Source organism: Mustela erminea, chromosome 13, assembly GCF_009829155.1.
Source record: "Mustela erminea isolate mMusErm1 chromosome 13, mMusErm1.Pri, whole genome shotgun sequence".
In the NCBI taxonomy this organism is placed as follows: Eukaryota; Metazoa; Chordata; class Mammalia; order Carnivora; family Mustelidae; genus Mustela; species Mustela erminea.
In genome coordinates, this window is record NC_045626.1 from 40,183,188 (window position 1) to 40,201,745 (window position 18,558).

The following is an 18,558-nucleotide window of genomic DNA, read 5'->3' on the forward strand; positions in this document are numbered from 1 at the left end:
ATCCAAATATTGATTCTTTGTGAACTGTGAAATTTATAAAGTATATTTTTGATAGTCAGTGTTTTCACTGAATACATATTTTATGTTCCAATTTGTCCATTTTCTTTTTATAAACATTTCTACAGTATTCTACCATTTAGATGTATCTAGTTTACTTAACCATTTGATTATTAGGCATTTGGAGTATCTGTAATTTTTAAATATAATTAATACTGCTGTGAACATTTTTACACAAATCACTTTTCCTCTGTTGAGCTGTATTCCACTGTGAAAAGAAATACCTAGTCAATGTTTATTTAGGTCTTGTTGATTTTTGTTTCTAGTGGTCCTGACCATTTAGACACAGGGGGCATTTTTGCTTGTTTCTTTGGTATAATATTAAATGTATTACATGTGTTCACATGAATTACTGCAAAGCTATTCACTTTGTTTTTTGACGACTTATTACAAAATCATTTTCTTCTCTGCAGGGTTCTGGATGGGTAACAGCTTCTGCCCTCTTTGTAAAATCAGCCACTAGGGTGCTGAGACAAGGATTCAAAGGAAAACAACTAGAGAGAATATAGTCTTTATGACTGTATGATCCTTGTGAGAGTTATCTTAAGCTGCCCTTGCACTTAACATGCTTGTTTTAATAGCATGACGTATGCTAGATGCGAAAGAAAATATTCCCGCCAGGTGTCATTAGTATTCAAAGACCATGGAAGGCCACAGCAATGCTACAGTACTAGGGCCATAAAAACTGTTTCATATAATAGCCATATATTAGAAATAGCGATAGTTCTCCAGAGAGCATGAAAAAATTTTCAGCATCATGAACAACGAATGAAGACAAATACCCCTCTGTTTCTAAAACGGTCAACATATTTTCTCATTTCCATTTTTGCTACTTTTAATAGCATTAAAGAATTTAAATGTATTTGTTAATTTGTTAACAAAGCCTTGACTTTTTCTTACGTGGTGAACTATTATCTGTATTTCCACAGTTTAAAGTATCTGTTCCCAGGGTGTCTGGGTGGCTCAGTTGATTAAGCATCTGTCTATATCCATTGTTTTGCTTTTCAAGAAATTTCACACAGAAAAAATCATACAATATGTAGTATTTTGTGTCTGGCTTCTTCTACAAAGCATGGTTTTGAGATTTATCGACGTAGTAGCAAGTATGAGGACTCCATTCCCTTTCATTAACCAAGAATATTCCACTTTGTGGATATACTGCATTTATCTGTTCATCAGCTGAAGGGCATTTTACTGTTACCAGTTTTCGACTAATATGAATAAAAACTGCTTGGAAGTTGCATAGAAGTTTTTGCATAGATATGCTTCTTTCTGGACATGCAAATGTTTTATTAGTATTTAGTGTACAATGTAGGGATTTGACAATTCTACACACTATGCAATGTTCACCATGATAAGTGGTTACTACTGACATCGTACAAGTTATTACAACATATGTTTTTATTTTTTGTGGGTGGATACCGAGGACTAAATCTCTGGGTCACCAACTCCTTGGTGTTTAACATTTGAAAAAACTGCCAAACTAGCTGTACCGCTTTTCGTTTTCACCAGCAAGAGATAGGAGCTCCAGTTTCTGCATAATGTTGCCGATGCCTGGAGTTGTCAGTCTTTTTTGATTACAGCCCCTTAAGTAGAGGCATTGTGCTATCTCTTTGTAGCTTTAATTTACATCTGCCCTAATGACTAATGATATTGAGTATCCTTTATTTCCATATTTGCTAACTATATACCTTCTTTGTCTAACTTCCTTGAATGGAATCTGATTATTGCTCTTAAAATTTGGAAGCAATTCTTCATATAATTGAGACAGGAAATTTATAATTTTCTCAGTCTGCTGTGGTCACTTTACTACTCATTGTACTATTTTTTGCTATGCCCCCTTTGGCACAGCATCCCTTTTTGTGCTACCATGGTGGAGTGAGAATATTTCTAGAACTTCTATCATTCATCACTGACTTTCTCCTTATGTGTTATTGGCTTTTTGTCTTAGGCATCTAGCAAGGTTATACTCACATTCTATGACTGAGAGGATTACTTACTTCTTTATAAGTAGGCAAATTTATTTGAATGGCACCAATCTGGTGCTATTATCCACTTCTTACATAATCATAAAATGTGTCTTCCCTTTAAACACGAGGTAATCTTATTCTATTTTCCTTTGCTTTACAAAGTGGCAGTCTAAGTAAGTGCATATAATAGCTTATTAATAAATGGTACACATAATTATTACCATGAAAATTCAAGTGAATATTTCTCTATTCGGTTATGTATTTATATTACCATTATTCCTCTTCCTACGGTTAGACTTTACCTACTCTTTCATATACTAAGTTTTTGTAAAAGTTTAGAACTTTGGGAATCAACTTTTGTCTGTGTGTGATTAATGGAATAGTATTTTAGAAGCTATAGCTTTGCATTTTATTTCAAAATCTGATAAGGCGATTCTATCATAAGCCATTTAAAAATACACTGATATTCTTTCTTACTTATAATGTTAGATAAAAATCCACCCTATAATTATAATATTTGCTTTAAAAAAATTCTGTGGGGGTAATAAATTTCAAATGTATAAGACCCATATGCTTAATAGGACTATTTTTCCTTCACTGATTCAATTAAGCACTAGAAGTTAGAATACTGTGTTTCAAAATGTGACCCTCATACTAAACATTAGAATCACAAGTGGATTTCTGTTATAAAGGCAAGTTCCTGAGCTCCATCCTATCAGACTTGATTACAGGGCCCAGGAATCTGTATCTGGGACATGTAACTTTACAAGGTGACTCTTAGGCATATTTAAGCATAAGGACAACTGGATTCGAGCTTTGTCAAGTAATTAGAGCTTTTGTTTTTACACACTATTGGTGAGGTCTGGCTTTACGACAAGTTGATCAATAAAGACACAGTAAACTGGGGATACTTAGTAGAGGCAAGATGTCATGAGGTAAGGAAGCTCTAGTCAGATACGGGCTGCAAGCAAGACGGTAAGTGTGTTGAGCAATAATGATTCTGTAACATGTTGTCAGATTAGGGTTCAAATCCCCTGATCTGAATTTGGACTGTAGTGCGACCATTTATGAACTGTAGAACTTTGGCAAATAGGGGGGGTCTCCAATCTCAAACAGTCGTGGTGTTGGTTGAGTATGTAAAAAGCACTCATAAGTGTTTGAGGCTCAAAATATAATCATTTCTTCCTCTGCACCAACTTTTCCCATTCCAATTTTGAACACGAAATACTTACCTTGATAAGAGTCACAATTCCTTCATTAGTCTGAGTGTCAGTTTCTATGTGGAAATAACCCATTTCATTTCCTGACACGAATGTGTAATTTGCTAACCAATTATCAGAGCCTATTTCATCTGCATCAAACACTTTTATGCGCATCACTTCTACATTGGCTTGATTTTCTTCAATTTCTACCTTTTCAGCCTGCAAAACATGAACACAGGGTTTTTGTTTTAGTGTAACACAAATGTAATGATCTATTTTTAGGTAGGGCTAAAATACGAGGAAGTGAATACATCTGTTATAAAAATAACGGTTACCATTTCATTTTGGACTATAGGTATGTTGTCATTGACATCCAAAATACGAATCTGAACTTGAGCTTGATTTACTGGTTTATCTGTTATTTGTCCATTGCCGTCTCTTGCTTCTACTGTCAAAGTATAGCTGCTGTGTTCCTGCAAGGCAATGAAAAAATCCATCTGGGGTGAAAATGAGTCACTCCCAAATCTGTCTTTCTAGTTCATTTCATCATCAAGAGAAGGAACCACAGTATATTTTATTCACAAATACATTTTATGATCTGTTATTCATGTGAAGATGCTGTTGATTTGCCGTCAGAGCATTTCTAGAGGCCAGAAAAAGCCTAGACAAGTTGCTGGTAGTCAAATTCTTAAATGTGTCATTGGCGACATTATCAGGAAATGAGTCTCTCCTTAAAATAGACTGTGTGCAAGGAAGTGCCATTCAAAATGCAGTCTGCTCTACAAGAAAGTGATTGGGGCAGGGGTGACTACAGTAGGAATTGGTTCTTCATTTTTAGCTAAGATTTAAGCAAGGAAAACCTAGTCCCCAAGAAAACTTGGCCTGCGAGGAAAAAATGTGGTTGACTTTATCCAGACTTTCTGAGAGCTATGATTCTTAGAGAACCTGTCTTGGAGAACGGTGTCTCACATGCCACTCCAAAGTGAGCTCTTCTCTTCCCCACGGTCCCCTTATGATGGCTCCATTCGGTGTAGCTAGAGTGTAAGAAAAAGCGGGGGCAGCCAGGTCCAGTGCATGGGGTTCCTGTGTGGGACAGAACCGCCCAGTGCGAGTCAGGACAACTGAGGCCCCAGAGCCAGTTGCTTGGATTCTAATTCTGACTTTGTCACTTACTAGCTGTGTTGTAAATACACTTAATCCTTTTGACCCTTGGTTTCCTTCTGTGTAAAATGCGGATAATAGGGAGGACCTGCCTCACAGAGTTTTTAGTTGGCCTTCTGTGTAAAATGCGGATAATAGGGAGGACCTGCCTCACAGAGTTTTTAGTTGGATTAAATGGATTAATCTATGTAAAAGGTTTCGAATAGCACTTGGCACACCGTAGATGCCCAATAAGTGACAGGCATCGTTATTGGCTAAACTTGCCCTATTTCAAAGATAACAGCTTATCACAAATCAGGATAGTTAAAAATAATACTTTTCCATTCTAATTTTATGTGAAAAGGTACAGAGTAGACTTTCAGGAATAATAATATTAATTTCATAAAGATCCGGTCAGCAATGTTGGGCACAATCTTCTCCTTCTCCGGGCAAAAGGAAATGATTTTCCCAAGTAATACAAAATACAGTGACTGCACCCGGATGACGATTTATGTCTGATGACAATACAGTGTTCTTAGGATCATCCACATTCTCCTCGTGCACACTGTTAAAACCTTCATGTATGTAGCATTTAAAAAAATCTCCCATTTCCTGTTTTGACCCAAAATTTTCCCTTTCAGTTAGAAATAAAAAAGAGAAATGTTTGAGAATAGTCTGTCCAGGAATCCTATTGAAAATTTCCTCCAGTTTGGGATTTACAACAATTCTTTCCTTTATGACTATTTCTATTATCCCGAGCAGGCCTCCTGTGTCAGTCTCTGTTCTGTATTAGCAATAGAGGAGACTCCTGATGCTTAATTACAGAAACACAAATTACAGAACATTGCTTTATGATGCTATCGCAAACAGAATCCTGCATGGAGAGGCCCCAGAACAGAGCTGTCCTTATGTAATTTTAAGTTTCCTAACAGCCAAATTTTAAAAAGTTTTTAAAAAAGGGGATACTACTAATTTTAAACAAATACATTTTATTTACCTATGAGGATCTAAAATATTGTGTCCACATGCAATCAACAGAATATTACTAAGGTAGAATGTTACATTTTTTATTCAGGCTAAGTCTTCCCAAGTTGGTGACTTTTTTATATTTATAGCACATCTCAGTTTGGATGAATCACACCTTAAGTGATCAATGGCCGCAGATGGCTCATTTGATATCGGGTTTCACCTTGCTAGAAGAGGGTATTTGTAGGAGTTATCCTATAAATGAAGAATATACAAGATAGTAAGCAAATTAGAAAATAAATTAACAGAAAGGAAAGCCTAGAGAGATAAAGAAGGGTTTCAAAAATGAGCAACATAAAATACTAACTTAGCATTTAAAAGATGAAAAACATAAAATACTAACTTACCTCTCTGTCCAAAGTGAAACTGGTTGTATAAATCTCCCCTGTGTCTTTATTCAAGTAGAACACTGGAGGATAAGCAGGCTCCTGAGATACGATTCTGTAGGAAATTTTAGAATTCGGAGTATTGGGCTCATCTGCATCTGTTGCACTGATTTTCATCACAAGGGTATCTGGCATCAGAAACAAAGGCGTCCAAGTTGAAACTCAACTTTAAGCACAAGTCATGTACATTATTATTCTCTTTATAATTTCAGCCTGTTCACAAAAGGATTTTAAGTGCTTATAAAAATCACAGTTTACCAAGATGAAAAACTTTAATTGGATGATAAAGTAAGTGTGAATGGGTGCAGAAATAAGAAAGATAAGAAGAGGGCAAGGCTGCAAATTTATTTCTAATAGCTCTAGTGATTAATACAAAGAAATAAGGATGAACAGGTACAAATACATGCTTAGTAAAATACAAACAATTCAGGAAAAGAACAGCTGTTCTCTAGATTATGATCAAGGAGAAATCTCTCCTGCAAGCCTTCACATGGACTACTGCATTGGACCATGTTATCAATAAACCTGACAAGAGACCTAACATAAGCCAAAGGTCAGTGAACTACTGTTAGCTAGCACAGCCACTTGTTTCTGTATATAATATCTTATGGCAACATAGCCACACCCATTTATTTACATGTTGCCTACAGCTGCTTTCCAGCTACAAGGCAGCATAGTGGCTACAGAAACCTAACCTGTTCCATCCATCTGTCTATCTGTTTTGAGGGTTAAAAAAAAAAAAAAAGCCATGTAAAGCCTTTAGAACTTGTCACAGAAAAAGCGGTTGCAAACCTAGAGTGATAGGTTTATTACCATGTGTCCTGTGGGTCTCCATTAAGATATAGGATTTAGTGTTCAGTTACATAATGGGGTTAAAATGATGGGGTGGAGTGATACTCATTCATAAAACTAACAAACTCTGACCTGCGGCACTCAACTCTTCAACAGACCCAGCGAAGACGTCCTGTGTGAACACTGGCTCGTTGTCATTGATATCAAGAACTTTAATGCGGAGTTCTAATGGTTTCTCAAGGTTGTTTCCTCTTTCATCCAAAGCATAACCAACTAGCTGAAATCATGACATAAATAATAGAAGAGATTAAATGTAAGCTAAGGTAATTAAATTACTACAATATAAAAACAAATCATAACTACACCAAAGAAAAACTACAAACTAGTTAAAGTAAAATAATTCTTCCTACCAGAAAACTTGGCGTTTCTTCTCGATCAAGAATCCTGGTGATGTTCAATTCTCCTGTGTTTTTATTAAAGACAAACACGCCAAATGGTGACTCTGTGATCCCTTTTCCAGTGTATCTGTATGTAACTTTTAGTCCTCTTTCTTCTGCAAGATCAGAATGTATCTAACATAAAAATAACAGAAGAATACCCCAAGTTAAACTCTCTGTAACTTACATGCACGTATTTTTAATGGAAAATTTCCCTCCAAAGTTGTCATAATGGTGATAGGAAAGGAAGATACAAGCACTCAAGAGAAGATGTGCTGATGTCAGAGAACCTGGTTCAAATCCTGTCTCAGCCACTTATTAGTTACATGATACTAAGAGTTACTTAACCTCTCTGTGCCTCAGTGTTTCTCTCACTAAAGTGGAGAGATACCACTGCCTACCTCTTACAGTTGCTATAAAACTAAGGTACCATTAAGGGTATACCTTGGGAGGACAGATTTTTAAATTTAGCACATGAGGAAGGGCACATGGGTGGCTCAGTCAGTTAAGCTCTTGATTCTGGCTCAGGACATGAACTCAGGGTCATGAGATTGAGCCTGTGTTGGGCTTCACGTTGGGCTCCATCCACATAACACATCTGCTTGAGATTCTCTCTCCCTCTCTCTCTGACCCTCTCCGCCTCTTGCAGTGTCAAAATTACCTCTATAAATCCATTCGATCTGGAAAGGATGAATAAGGCATCCTTCTACAGAAGGATTAAAAAAGTCAAGTGCCTTTCCTGCTTAGAATGTCTCAGGAAATTCATGCATCTAACCCATTTCAAATGCCTTCTGTAGTCGTCATCTTCTTTTTCTATAAAAACTTCATTCCTGTCTGTAATTCATACTTAGTAAATGGGTCTCTGTGGCCCCCTACTGGTTCTTTACTTTCTTCTTCAGACATCGTAGAAGAAGCCATCGCCATTCACCTACCCGGTCACTTCTTTGTCCTGAAATCTCGGGATAGAGATAGGAAGATAGATCTATCTTCCTATAGATTTCCCAACATGCACTAGGGCTGGGGAACATCTGCTAGGAATGACCAAGGAGACAGCAGACAGGGGCTTCCAACCTCCTGCCATACCAGCTCTGCTCCTGAAGTGGAATGGTGAGCCTGGGGCAGTCCATGATTACCTTTCACTGAGCTTCTTTCTCTGTTTGTCTTTCTCTTTCTCTTCTCTCTGTTTTTTGCCAAGTATATGCATATGTATATAAAAATGTATATATATATGTGTGTGTGTGTGTATATATAGTATTTCTAAAGAATTCTAGATCTTCATGTACTAATTATATATTACATCACGCTATTTAGGTTAAAAATAAAGCAAAACTGTGTGTGGACATAACTGTTGGTTTGTTTATATATATATGTATATACTTAAGAGTGTGTAAGTATACACATATTTATGAATTTTTTAAGATTTAGAGAATACTGTTGACAGTATAATCTCTACATAGAGAATTTGGAAAGTTGAGGAAATTTAATAAGATCTTTTACTTTTTATGTAATTTCTACATATGTAACAACTTTTTATGTAAATTTTACATATGTAACCATTACATGTAACCATTCATGTAATTAAAATTACTAAGAAAAACTAATGCTTATTGAATCCCAAAAAATCAATGCAGTTTGGAAAAACTTGAGGAAATTTAATAGTTGAGGAAATTTAATAAGATCTTTTACTTTTTATGTAATTTCTACATATGTAACAACTTTTTATGTAAATTTTACATATGTAACCATTACATGTAACCATTCATGTAATTAAAATTACTAAGAAAAACTAATGCTTATTGAATCCCAAAAAATCAATGCAGTTTAGAAAAACTTATTGAGAAAATGTATGAATGACTCAAACACCTCAGAAAACCAAAGCCAACCAGCAAACTTAGTTGCTTATATACATCCTATTATGTAAAGCCACAATTAAAAATTTGGATTTTAGAAGGCTTTTATGAAAAGAACATAGATTGCTAGAGAGGGGAAATCATCTTCTGTAGCTGCCTTTCCTTTGAAGGAGCTGTTCATGCATGATATTTATAATGTTGGAAAGATAAAGATAACACTTGGGTATGAACATGTATTCATTCACACAAATGTTTGCTGAGCCCCCAATGGATGCTGGCCCTGCTTGGGGTACAGGGCATGAGCTGTGAGCCTAAGAACTAAGCTCTTGCCCCTGGGAGCTTACACTCTACCAAAGGAGCCAGACAGCAAGTAAGCAATGTATGGCATGACATAGAGCGGAATGCACTATAACCAGGCTGAAATGGGAGTCAAGGGATAGAGAGATGGGGTGAGGCAGAAAAGGGAACAAGATCTTTTAGGGGATGACACTTGGGCAGAGGCTTGATGCTATGAAATACTGCAGGTATCTGTAGGGAGGGGATTCCAGGCACAGGAAACAGCAAGGGCAAAGGGTGAGTAGCTGGGAAGAATTTGTGTTGGTTTAGGGATATAGGAGAGTGGGAGATGGGGGGTGATAGGAGCCAAGGTTGGAGAGAAGGTCTTGTATTAGCGCTCTTACAGGTCACAGTAAAGAACTTTCCTTCCACTGCAGCAGGAAGCCATTGAAATGCCTTCACTAAGGGGGTGAACATGCTTTGATTTGTCTTTTATTTAAAAGATCACTCTGGCTGCTTTCTAGAGAATGGGCTGTGGCAGGGTGGGGGATGGCAAAAGTGAAGCAGGCGGACAAGGTCAGGGGTTCTTCTGCTAATGCAGGGCAGAGATGACACTGACTTGGACCATGGGGGTGACCATGGAGAGAAGTGAGCAGATCTGGAATATATTCTGGAGGTAGAAACTGACAGTACCTGCTACATTTTTGAAAAACTGGATAGAATTGTGTGCCATTGACTGAAATGGGTAGAACCGACAGCTTGAGGGGAAAAAATCAAGGGTTCAGGTGTACACATGCTAAGTTTGAGATATATACTAGCTGGATTACCATCTAATTTATCAAAAAATATGCCACTTTGAGAGTGAAAGAGGGTCATTAATTATTAGGCCAGGACAGTGGGTACCCTCCAAGGATGTATGGTCACCCTCCCTATTAGATACCAGTTCTTTTCATTTTGAAAATTACTTTTTGTATGTAGGGTGGCAGAATATGCCGTCCCCAAATGTGTCACTTCAGTGTAGGAGTATTTTGAGCAACTGAAAAGCAGATTCAATAGTTGTTCTCGGTCTTTCCCCTACGTGCCTCAAAGCAGGCCATACATTTGTAAAGGTGTCCTCCCTCCCTTCTCTACCAGGAAGGACAAAATTTAATTATCAGAGACAACGTTAGACCCTCATCAGCTTAGAGATGGCACCGGCGCATCCACATAAGTAACTGTATTAACTAGCCTTTCCCTATCACTTGTTCCCCATAATTTTCCACCCGTAGAGATTCCAGGACCTTTTCCTTTGTCTTGTGACTTCTCTAAAAGTTTACCATTGCTTTGCTAAGATGTTTTCTAGGCCCCAATTGTAACCAGACCTTTGAATTATTCATCCCTGGGTACTCCCGTGTGTTATAGGAGCAGCACACACATTAATCAACTTCTTTGTTATTCTCCTGTTAATCTGTCTTCTGTCACTCTAAATTATAGGGCACCAGTCAGAGAACCTAGTGAAAGAATCTTTCCTCCTCTCCCTAGAACACCTTCTTTTGAGTACTGTAGCCCTCTCAATTAAAGAAAGATTCAACTAGTGTCAGATCTCTGACTCTTAGGTGAACTGAAGCCCCACATTGTATAATCCAATAGAATATTACAAGACTCAGTAGGTACACTGTATCATTTTCCTGGAATTTAAAAATGAACATAAAAGTCTTCTCCCACTATATTTCCGTAATATACATGTATTTCCTCTTTTCCTGTAGAAGGTACCTTGGCGATCGGATTCCTTTTGGACAGATCCTCTCCTTCCCGAAGAGCCACAGGGGCGGTGATCCAGGACCGCTTTTGCCGCCCTAAGTGAGTGTGTTTAGGAAGCTGAGTATGTTCATTTCCTGGGTTTAAGACCTACAACAATAAAATATTGTCAAAAAAATTATTAAGTATCCTAAGACAGTATGGTATTCTGTAATTTATTAAGACTTTAAAAAGAGTTATGCAAATCTTAAGGTATACATTTCCTACTTCTTAACAGGTCTCATTTTCCAAGAGGAAGTACGTACACTCTGACCAACCCCATAGGCATTCAGGAAATCGTCTCTACACCAGTAGAACGGTACGGTTTTGCTTTTATCAGTTAGAACAGATTTCCCAGACTGAAGAGTAAAAAAGGCTTATTAAAATGTCCAGACTAAGGCCACGATGGAGTCGCCCATGACAAGCCCTGCATTAATACATTGGAACCTAACTAAATTTCTGTGCTTGGCCCTCCCAGAAAAGGCAGGCCTAGGCCAAGCAGTCGGCACTAACCTGCTCAGGACCTTATCTCGTCTGCCCCAGCTCCAGAGTGACTCTGCTCTACCCAATCAACAAATACCCAATGTAACTTCCTATTCTTGCTGGCTTTGGTCTATAAAACCCGCCTGCTTTGCACAACTGTTTCCTAGACTGGATGCTTCCCTATTCATCAATCAATAAAGCCAACCAGATCTTTTCAAGATTTATGATTGTTGGATTGTTCTTTTAACAGCCTAGAGTAATTGAGCGACCATACAAATTGGCAAATTAAAAAATAATATAGTGCGCCAAAATTCTTTCCTTACTGAAAATGAAGTTTCATTTTTCTGTGGTGGTTTATAGTTTAAAAATGAATTATCCAATGTTTTAAACTAAATCTTAGTAACTAACCTGTGGTAGCAATTTAACTAAAACCTAGTGAACTCGTCAGTTAATGTATTTATTGTTTGAAGGATGACATAAAGGATTAAATTATCCATCTTTTGTTTTCGAGAACTTTGAGTAGAAAAGATTTAGTCTATATATTTTCAGTTGGGCTTTACCGAAAAACATTTATTCAAGGAAAATTTCGATACAACTGACCTAGTATACTAAGATCAGAAATCATTTTTATACTAGATTTATCATCTTATTTTGTTGCTCTACATAACATTTTTTCCCCCAGAAATAATGGTTATCACTAGGTCATTATTTTTTGTTTTATTTTTAGTTGAAAACATTTTTCTACAACTCAAAAAATTAAGTTATGTAACAAAACAGCAAGATAACATTATAGTTTACAGTGTAAAAATAAAACTTTATTCTACTTTTTCTCTCACACTTCAGCATATTCACTGGTAACTGCTTGATCATCTTATCCTATGACCATACAGTTGCACATGTATAAAGCTTTTTTGTCCTATAAAAATGGAATTATAACATACATCTTGTTCTGCCCCTTGATCTTTCATTCAACACCTCATCATGGACATTCTTCATGTACCATAAGTTGTTTTACCATTCTATCGATGAACATTTTGATTGTCACAAAATATTGCATTGAACATCTCTGGATATATGTTCTGTGCACTCAACTGAGTAGGAATGGCTAAGTCTAAGGGAGTGTACATTTTTAATCTGGTAAGGCATAGCCAAACTGTCTTCCATTAAATTAAGCCTCTGAGTTCAAAAGAAAGAAATAATCCCCTCGGTTCCTTACCTCTAAATGGAGTCCATTTCCAAAGTTAAAGAAGATCTGGAAAATAAGATCATTTATTTGTTGTTTAGTTTATCATTCAATTCGGTTTAAATATTTGTTAATAACTTATTACCTAAAATAGTATAAATATTTTTAAAAAAGCTTTAACCACCACCATTACTATCCTCCTTTGTTAAAAAAAAAAAATTAATTTTTTTTCTCTGGCCCTATAATCAGGGCCAGAGACAGGAATCTACTTCTTCTTGATCCACACTGCCTCTTCCAGGAAATTCAGAACACAGTAATTGAAAAACAAAAACAAGAATGCTCCATCCTGTGTTCTCACGGACCCACATAACTTTCCATTAAAGGCCTTGAGGAATCTTAAGCAGATTCCATACAGAGCATGGAGCCCCAGGGATGGCTGGATCCCATGACCCTGAGATCATGACCTGAGCCAAAATCAAGGGTTGGCTGCTTAACTGACTAACCCATCCAGGCGCCCCCGTATTGTGCAGGTTTTAGAATAAGAATAACTGTATTTAGTTCTGTATGATGATTAATCCCAAAGTGTGACAGTGCTTGATAAGAACCAAGAAAAGAGGGGCACGTGGGTGGCTCAGTGGGTTAAAGCCCATCTCAGGTCCTGATCTGAGAACCTGGAGATCATAACTTGAGTGGAAGTCAGATGCTTAGCTGACTGAGCTACCCAGACACCCCTAAACCAGTTCCTTCTAACATGGTAGCCTCACATGGCTATTTACACTTAAATTATTTTTAATTAATAATTCATTTGCTCATTATCCACACGAGGCAAGTGGCTTGAAAACATTCCCAACACTGCAGACGACTCTATTAGACAACGCTAGTATTGTCAGACATTCCACTGACATTGTCAGTGACTCTCAGACCCCTCATCCTCTTGACTTTCTAATATTACTGCCTCACTTTTTCCCCAACTCTGTAAGACTGTTAATCTCTTTGCTTCTGGCCCTGTACTGGCAACAATGCTAGATAGGGTCTTAGAGGCTGAATGGACCCATACATCCATTCACTTTCTAATAGCTGCTCCCTCCACAGAGGTGGTGACTTCTTTCTATGATGGCCATGTGTTTACTTTTGCCCAGGATAATCTGGATGGGGCCTGCTGTGTGGGCATGTGGCCATCCCACCTGTGTAACTCCTTCAATCTCAAAGGTGTGCTCATTCAGACCATAAATTATATAGTTGCCTTATCTTTGTATAGTAGCCCTATTATACCATTCCACACTTCAGCAGACTACCCCCATGGCATGGACAACACCTCTGAACCCACTCACTCTTAGATGACCCCACTTTTTATCTGACTGAGATTAAAATATTAATCCACTCTGCTTTTCTAACCAGCTCTCGGGGGATGCTGACATGCCAGTTCTTGAACAGCAAGGTTGTACAATGTGACAGAGTATCAGGTGTTTGTTCAAAGACAATGAAGTTCAACTTATTCATTGCCGTCTCAGTATTGACACAAGAAATGTTGTCATTCTTAATTACTAATATGTAATGCAGAGAATCTTATATTTCATGTATTTAACATGAAGCAATTTTAACTGCAAATATATATAAAAGAAGAGTGAATGGTACAATGACCATCCACAAGACAACACCAAGTTCCAATCATCTGGATGGATTTTTTAGGGGCACCTGGATAGCTCAGTCAGTTAAGTGTCCAGTGCTGGATCCCAGCTCAGGGCTTATCTCAGGGTTGTGAGTCCAATCCTGCACTGGGCTCCACACTAGGCATGGAGCCTACTTAAAAACAAACGGGCGCCTGGGTGGCTCAGTGGGTTAAGTCGCTGCCTTCGGCTCAGGTCATGATCTCAGGGTCCTGGGATCAAGCCCCGCGTCAGGCTCTCTGCTCAGCGGGGAGCCTGCTTCCTCCTCTCTCTCTGCTTGCCTCTCTGCCTACTTATGATCTCTCTCTGTCAAATAAATAAATAAAATCTTTAAAAACAACAACAAAACAAACCCACAACTGTAAAAAAGTAAAAAATATATTTTTGAAATTTAGGGACTAACATTAAATTTACACAAATGTTGCGAAGGTAGTACAGAGCTCCCTTACCCATTTCCCCCAATGACATCTTAAATAACTATTGTACACTTGTCAAAATTCAGAAATTGGGCGCCTGGGTGGCTCAGTGGGTTAAGCCTCTGCCTTCGGCTCGGGTCATGATCTCAGGGTTCTGGGATCAAGCCCCACATCGGGCTCTCTGCTCAGCGGGGAGCCTGCTCCTCCCTCTCTTTCTGCCTGCCTCTCTGCCTACTTGTGATGTCTCTCTGTCAAATAAATAAATAAAATCTTTTAAAAAAATTAAAAAAAAATTCAGAAATTGACATTGGCATATTTATATAATGCAGAGCTGACTAAATTCCAGACTTTACCCAGATTTTATCATGCCCCCCTTTACTGTCCTTTCTCTGTTCCAGCCTCCATTTAGGAACCCAGACTGGATTTGGAATGTCTACTCTGGTCTGTGACTGTTTTTCAGTCCGTCCTTGTGGATGATCCTGGCAGTTTTGATATTGGCCAAGTATCCTGTAAAATGTCCTCTAGTTTTGCTTTATCTGTTGGTTTATTTCATGATTAGATCAGGGATGTGTTTTTGGAAAGAATACCATGGAGCTATGAAGTGCCCTTGTCATCACATTACATCGGGGTAAATGATATGCATTCGACATTATTGGAGAAGGTAGACTTTGCAGGTTTCTCCACTATTAAGTTATCACTTTTCCCCTTCCCTACTCTATTCCACACAAGTGAGTCACTAAAGCTAGCTCATCTTTGGGCTGGGGACTGGGGGAGGAGAGAGACTAAGTCTCACTTCCTACGACAGACATGTATACATATTACTTGGAATTCTTTGGCAAGAAAGCTCTCTTCTTCCCTCATGTCTTTATCTGTTTAATCATTTATATCAGTATAGTCACGCCTGGGTGGCTCAGTGGGTTAAAGCCACTGCCTTCGGCTCAGGTCATGATCCCAGAGTCCTGGGATCGAGACCCACGTCGGGCTCTCTGCTCCGCAGGGAGCCTGCTTCCTCCTCTATCTCTGCCTGCCTCTCTGCCTTCTTGTGATCGCTGTCTGTCAAATAAATAAATAAAATCTTTAAAAATATTTATTTATTTTATTCTGTGGGTTGTAAACCAATATTATTTTATTAATTTTGTTCAAATAGTTCCAGCTTTGGGCACTGGAAGATCTTTCAGGTTAGATTCTATTCCTACATTTGACATGTTTCCATCTTTCTGTTTTTTTAACTCTTCCCCACTGTCTAGCATCACAAGATGCTCCAGGGTTATCTTATACTTCTCCCATCCCAGCTTTATAATGAGCCATTTCTCCAAGAAGCCCTGATTTCTAATATGGGAGGACGGTATTGAGAAGCCAAGATCTGGATACAGATGTAGCACACACATTACAAAATTGTTTCCTGTCTCTGTTACTTTTATCAGGGGAATCATAAAGATAGAGCTTTTCTTAACTTGGTTATTACAAAAGAGACTATTTTAATTATCTTTGGGAAGTGGTGTCACTTGGTGGAAAGTGCATGACTTTGGAAATAGTCATACCTAGATGAAAATCCCAATTCTGATCAATAAATTGCTTTAATCTGTTTCCTTTTCTGTAACATAATACATGGGTGGCAGACATTTTCAATTGTATGGCTAATTGCCATTTCCTGCCATTTTAGCATTGACTGAACCCCATTTTGTTCAGGTAGCAAGTAGCCCCTGCTAGCTGAGTAATGACTGGTATATGCCAAAGCATCAGTCTCATTCATTTTGATGGTGACTAGGCGTAAATGTGTGTATGAATCAGTTAAGGCTGCCATAACAAAATACTATGGATTGCATGGCTTAAACAACAAAAACTGGTTTCTTATAGTCATGGAGGCTGGAAAGTCCAAGATAAGGTACTGGTTGGGTCAATTCCCAGTGAGGGGTCCCTTCTGACTTGTGGAGAGCAGCTTTCTTGCTATGTCTTCACACGAGGAGCAAGAGCTTGAACTTGAACTCTCATGTCTCTTCTTATAAGGGCACTAATCCCATCACCTTGGGAGGTAGGGCATCAATATGGGACTTCGGGGCAGGGAGGAGGCAGGGGGAGAAGAACATTCAACCTATAACAATATGTGATAGAATTCTGGCCAATGAGATAACTGGAGAGTCTGGAAAAGACTTTCCTCATTGATGCGAAGAGATGCAAATGCACAGCCTCTCTTTTTACCTGCTTCTGGAGATTGTTGAGCAATCTCATGACATTTGGAATGGAGCCATCTGTGACTACATGGGGAGGGCTGATAAAATGACAGAGAAACGAGACTGACACTGTAATATCTTTGAGGCACAAAATTGGTCAAAATCAGAGCCACCCCAACTCTGGACCACTTTTTATTATATTAAATATTCTTTTTGTTTAATCTACTTTCAGTTGGGTTTTTTTACTTGAATCTGAAAGCAAAATGATATAGCCAGGTTGCAGGCTTATAGTGCATTATTAAAAGAAATAATATAGGATTATAATTATTGCAGTGACTGGCATACAGTAGGCACTCAATCAATAGACTACAATGGGATTTCCTTAATTCTATGACTTGCATTCTCCTCATCTTAAAATTTCTGAAATTTGGATTCACTCATGCCTTCAATTTCTTGAGCTCCTATAATATGCTAATACAATGTTCTTATCCTCTTGGATTCTTACTTGATGGAGAAATAGACAAGAATCCGTTGTGACAACTGTTAAGTAAATTAAAGCTGGAACAGGGTGGTGGAGTGATTTAGGACTGTGAGGAGGAACTCAGAAGAGGTTTTATCTTCATAGAGATTGAATAGAATGGGGGAGCAAGTTAGGCCAACTTTCCTGCAAATGGAAGAGCCAAGCATGGGGTGGGAATGGTTTTGGTGATCAAGGCTGGTGCTGTAAGAGGGGAGTAAATCAGTGGAGATTATATCAGAGCTCCTGGGGTGCTGGTAATCTTGTTTCTTGATCTGATTGCTGATCACTAGCTGTGTTCAGTTTGTGAAAATTCAATACACTTGTGATATGTACACTTTTCCATGTGTTACACTAAAAAGTTACAGAAACTGATGTGCACCTTGAAGTCAAGCACATGACAATTTTCTGCCACCAAACTCCTGTGGAGGGTGGAGAGATTGTCAAACGAGAGTGAGCTGCTACTGGCATTTAGCGGGTAGAGACCGGAGATGTAGCTAAACATCCTCTAAGGCACAGGACAGCTTCTCCCAACACATTATCTGGCTCCAAATGACAAAGTACTGAGGTTCAGAAACCCTGATTTAGAACTTGGGTCTCTGATTGGAAGTTATCTTAATACTCGAGTCAAGAAAGTTTTACAAATTTCAGAGCACTGTAGATTTATGTAAATTTCTCAACTGGTAGCATATTGCAGAGAACATAAATGGAATAACTGACATTTTCTGACTTCTGTCCTCCATCCCCACTCCTTCCCACTTCGCTTTGAACATTGCCAGCTCTGTAAGTTCGAGTGATGTCCTGTGGGGATGTCATAAAAGGGTTTCAAACATTGGAAGAATGTCTGGACAAGATGATCATTATGGTTTCTCCCAAGTATGAAATCTATAGCTTTTTTTCTCACAGGAACTTGGTGACAGGAAAGTGTCATATGCAACATGCCTTTAAGACTGAAGATGAAAAATTAATTTCTAGTCTCTCTATCCGAAGAATTAGTGTTTTTAGATGAAACAGAAAAATTCTCCAATACAAGTTAGTGAAGTTAAAAACAAGTTTTTATTTTTACCATTGGATGCTGTGCAACTTGTTAAAACTGGTCTACCTAGTATCTGGCAAGAAATTTTTTTTTTTTTGGCAGAGACGAGGGAAAGTCAAACATCACTGCAAAAATACTATCAATCAATGTACTTTTGTTCTCAAGACTTGCAC

The 18,558-nt window shown here is 38.1% G+C and overlaps 1 protein-coding gene across 1 annotated transcript in view; it reads right to left on the bottom strand.

Moving 5' to 3' along the window:
- DSG2 (desmoglein 2) overlaps positions 1-18,558 on the bottom strand; it is a 44,750-nt gene that overhangs the window by 15,102 nt on the left and 11,090 nt on the right. The window contains exons 2-8 of the mRNA XM_032309185.1: positions 12,612-12,647; positions 10,889-11,023; positions 6,984-7,145; positions 6,706-6,850; positions 5,743-5,909; positions 3,565-3,702; positions 3,260-3,448 (exon numbers count right to left, since the gene is read on the bottom strand). Of these exons, the coding sequence (XP_032165076.1) occupies positions 3,260-3,448; positions 3,565-3,702; positions 5,743-5,909; positions 6,706-6,850; positions 6,984-7,145; positions 10,889-11,023; positions 12,612-12,647 (972 nt within the window). The remainder of the gene's footprint in view (positions 1-3,259; positions 3,449-3,564; positions 3,703-5,742; positions 5,910-6,705; positions 6,851-6,983; positions 7,146-10,888; positions 11,024-12,611; positions 12,648-18,558) is intronic.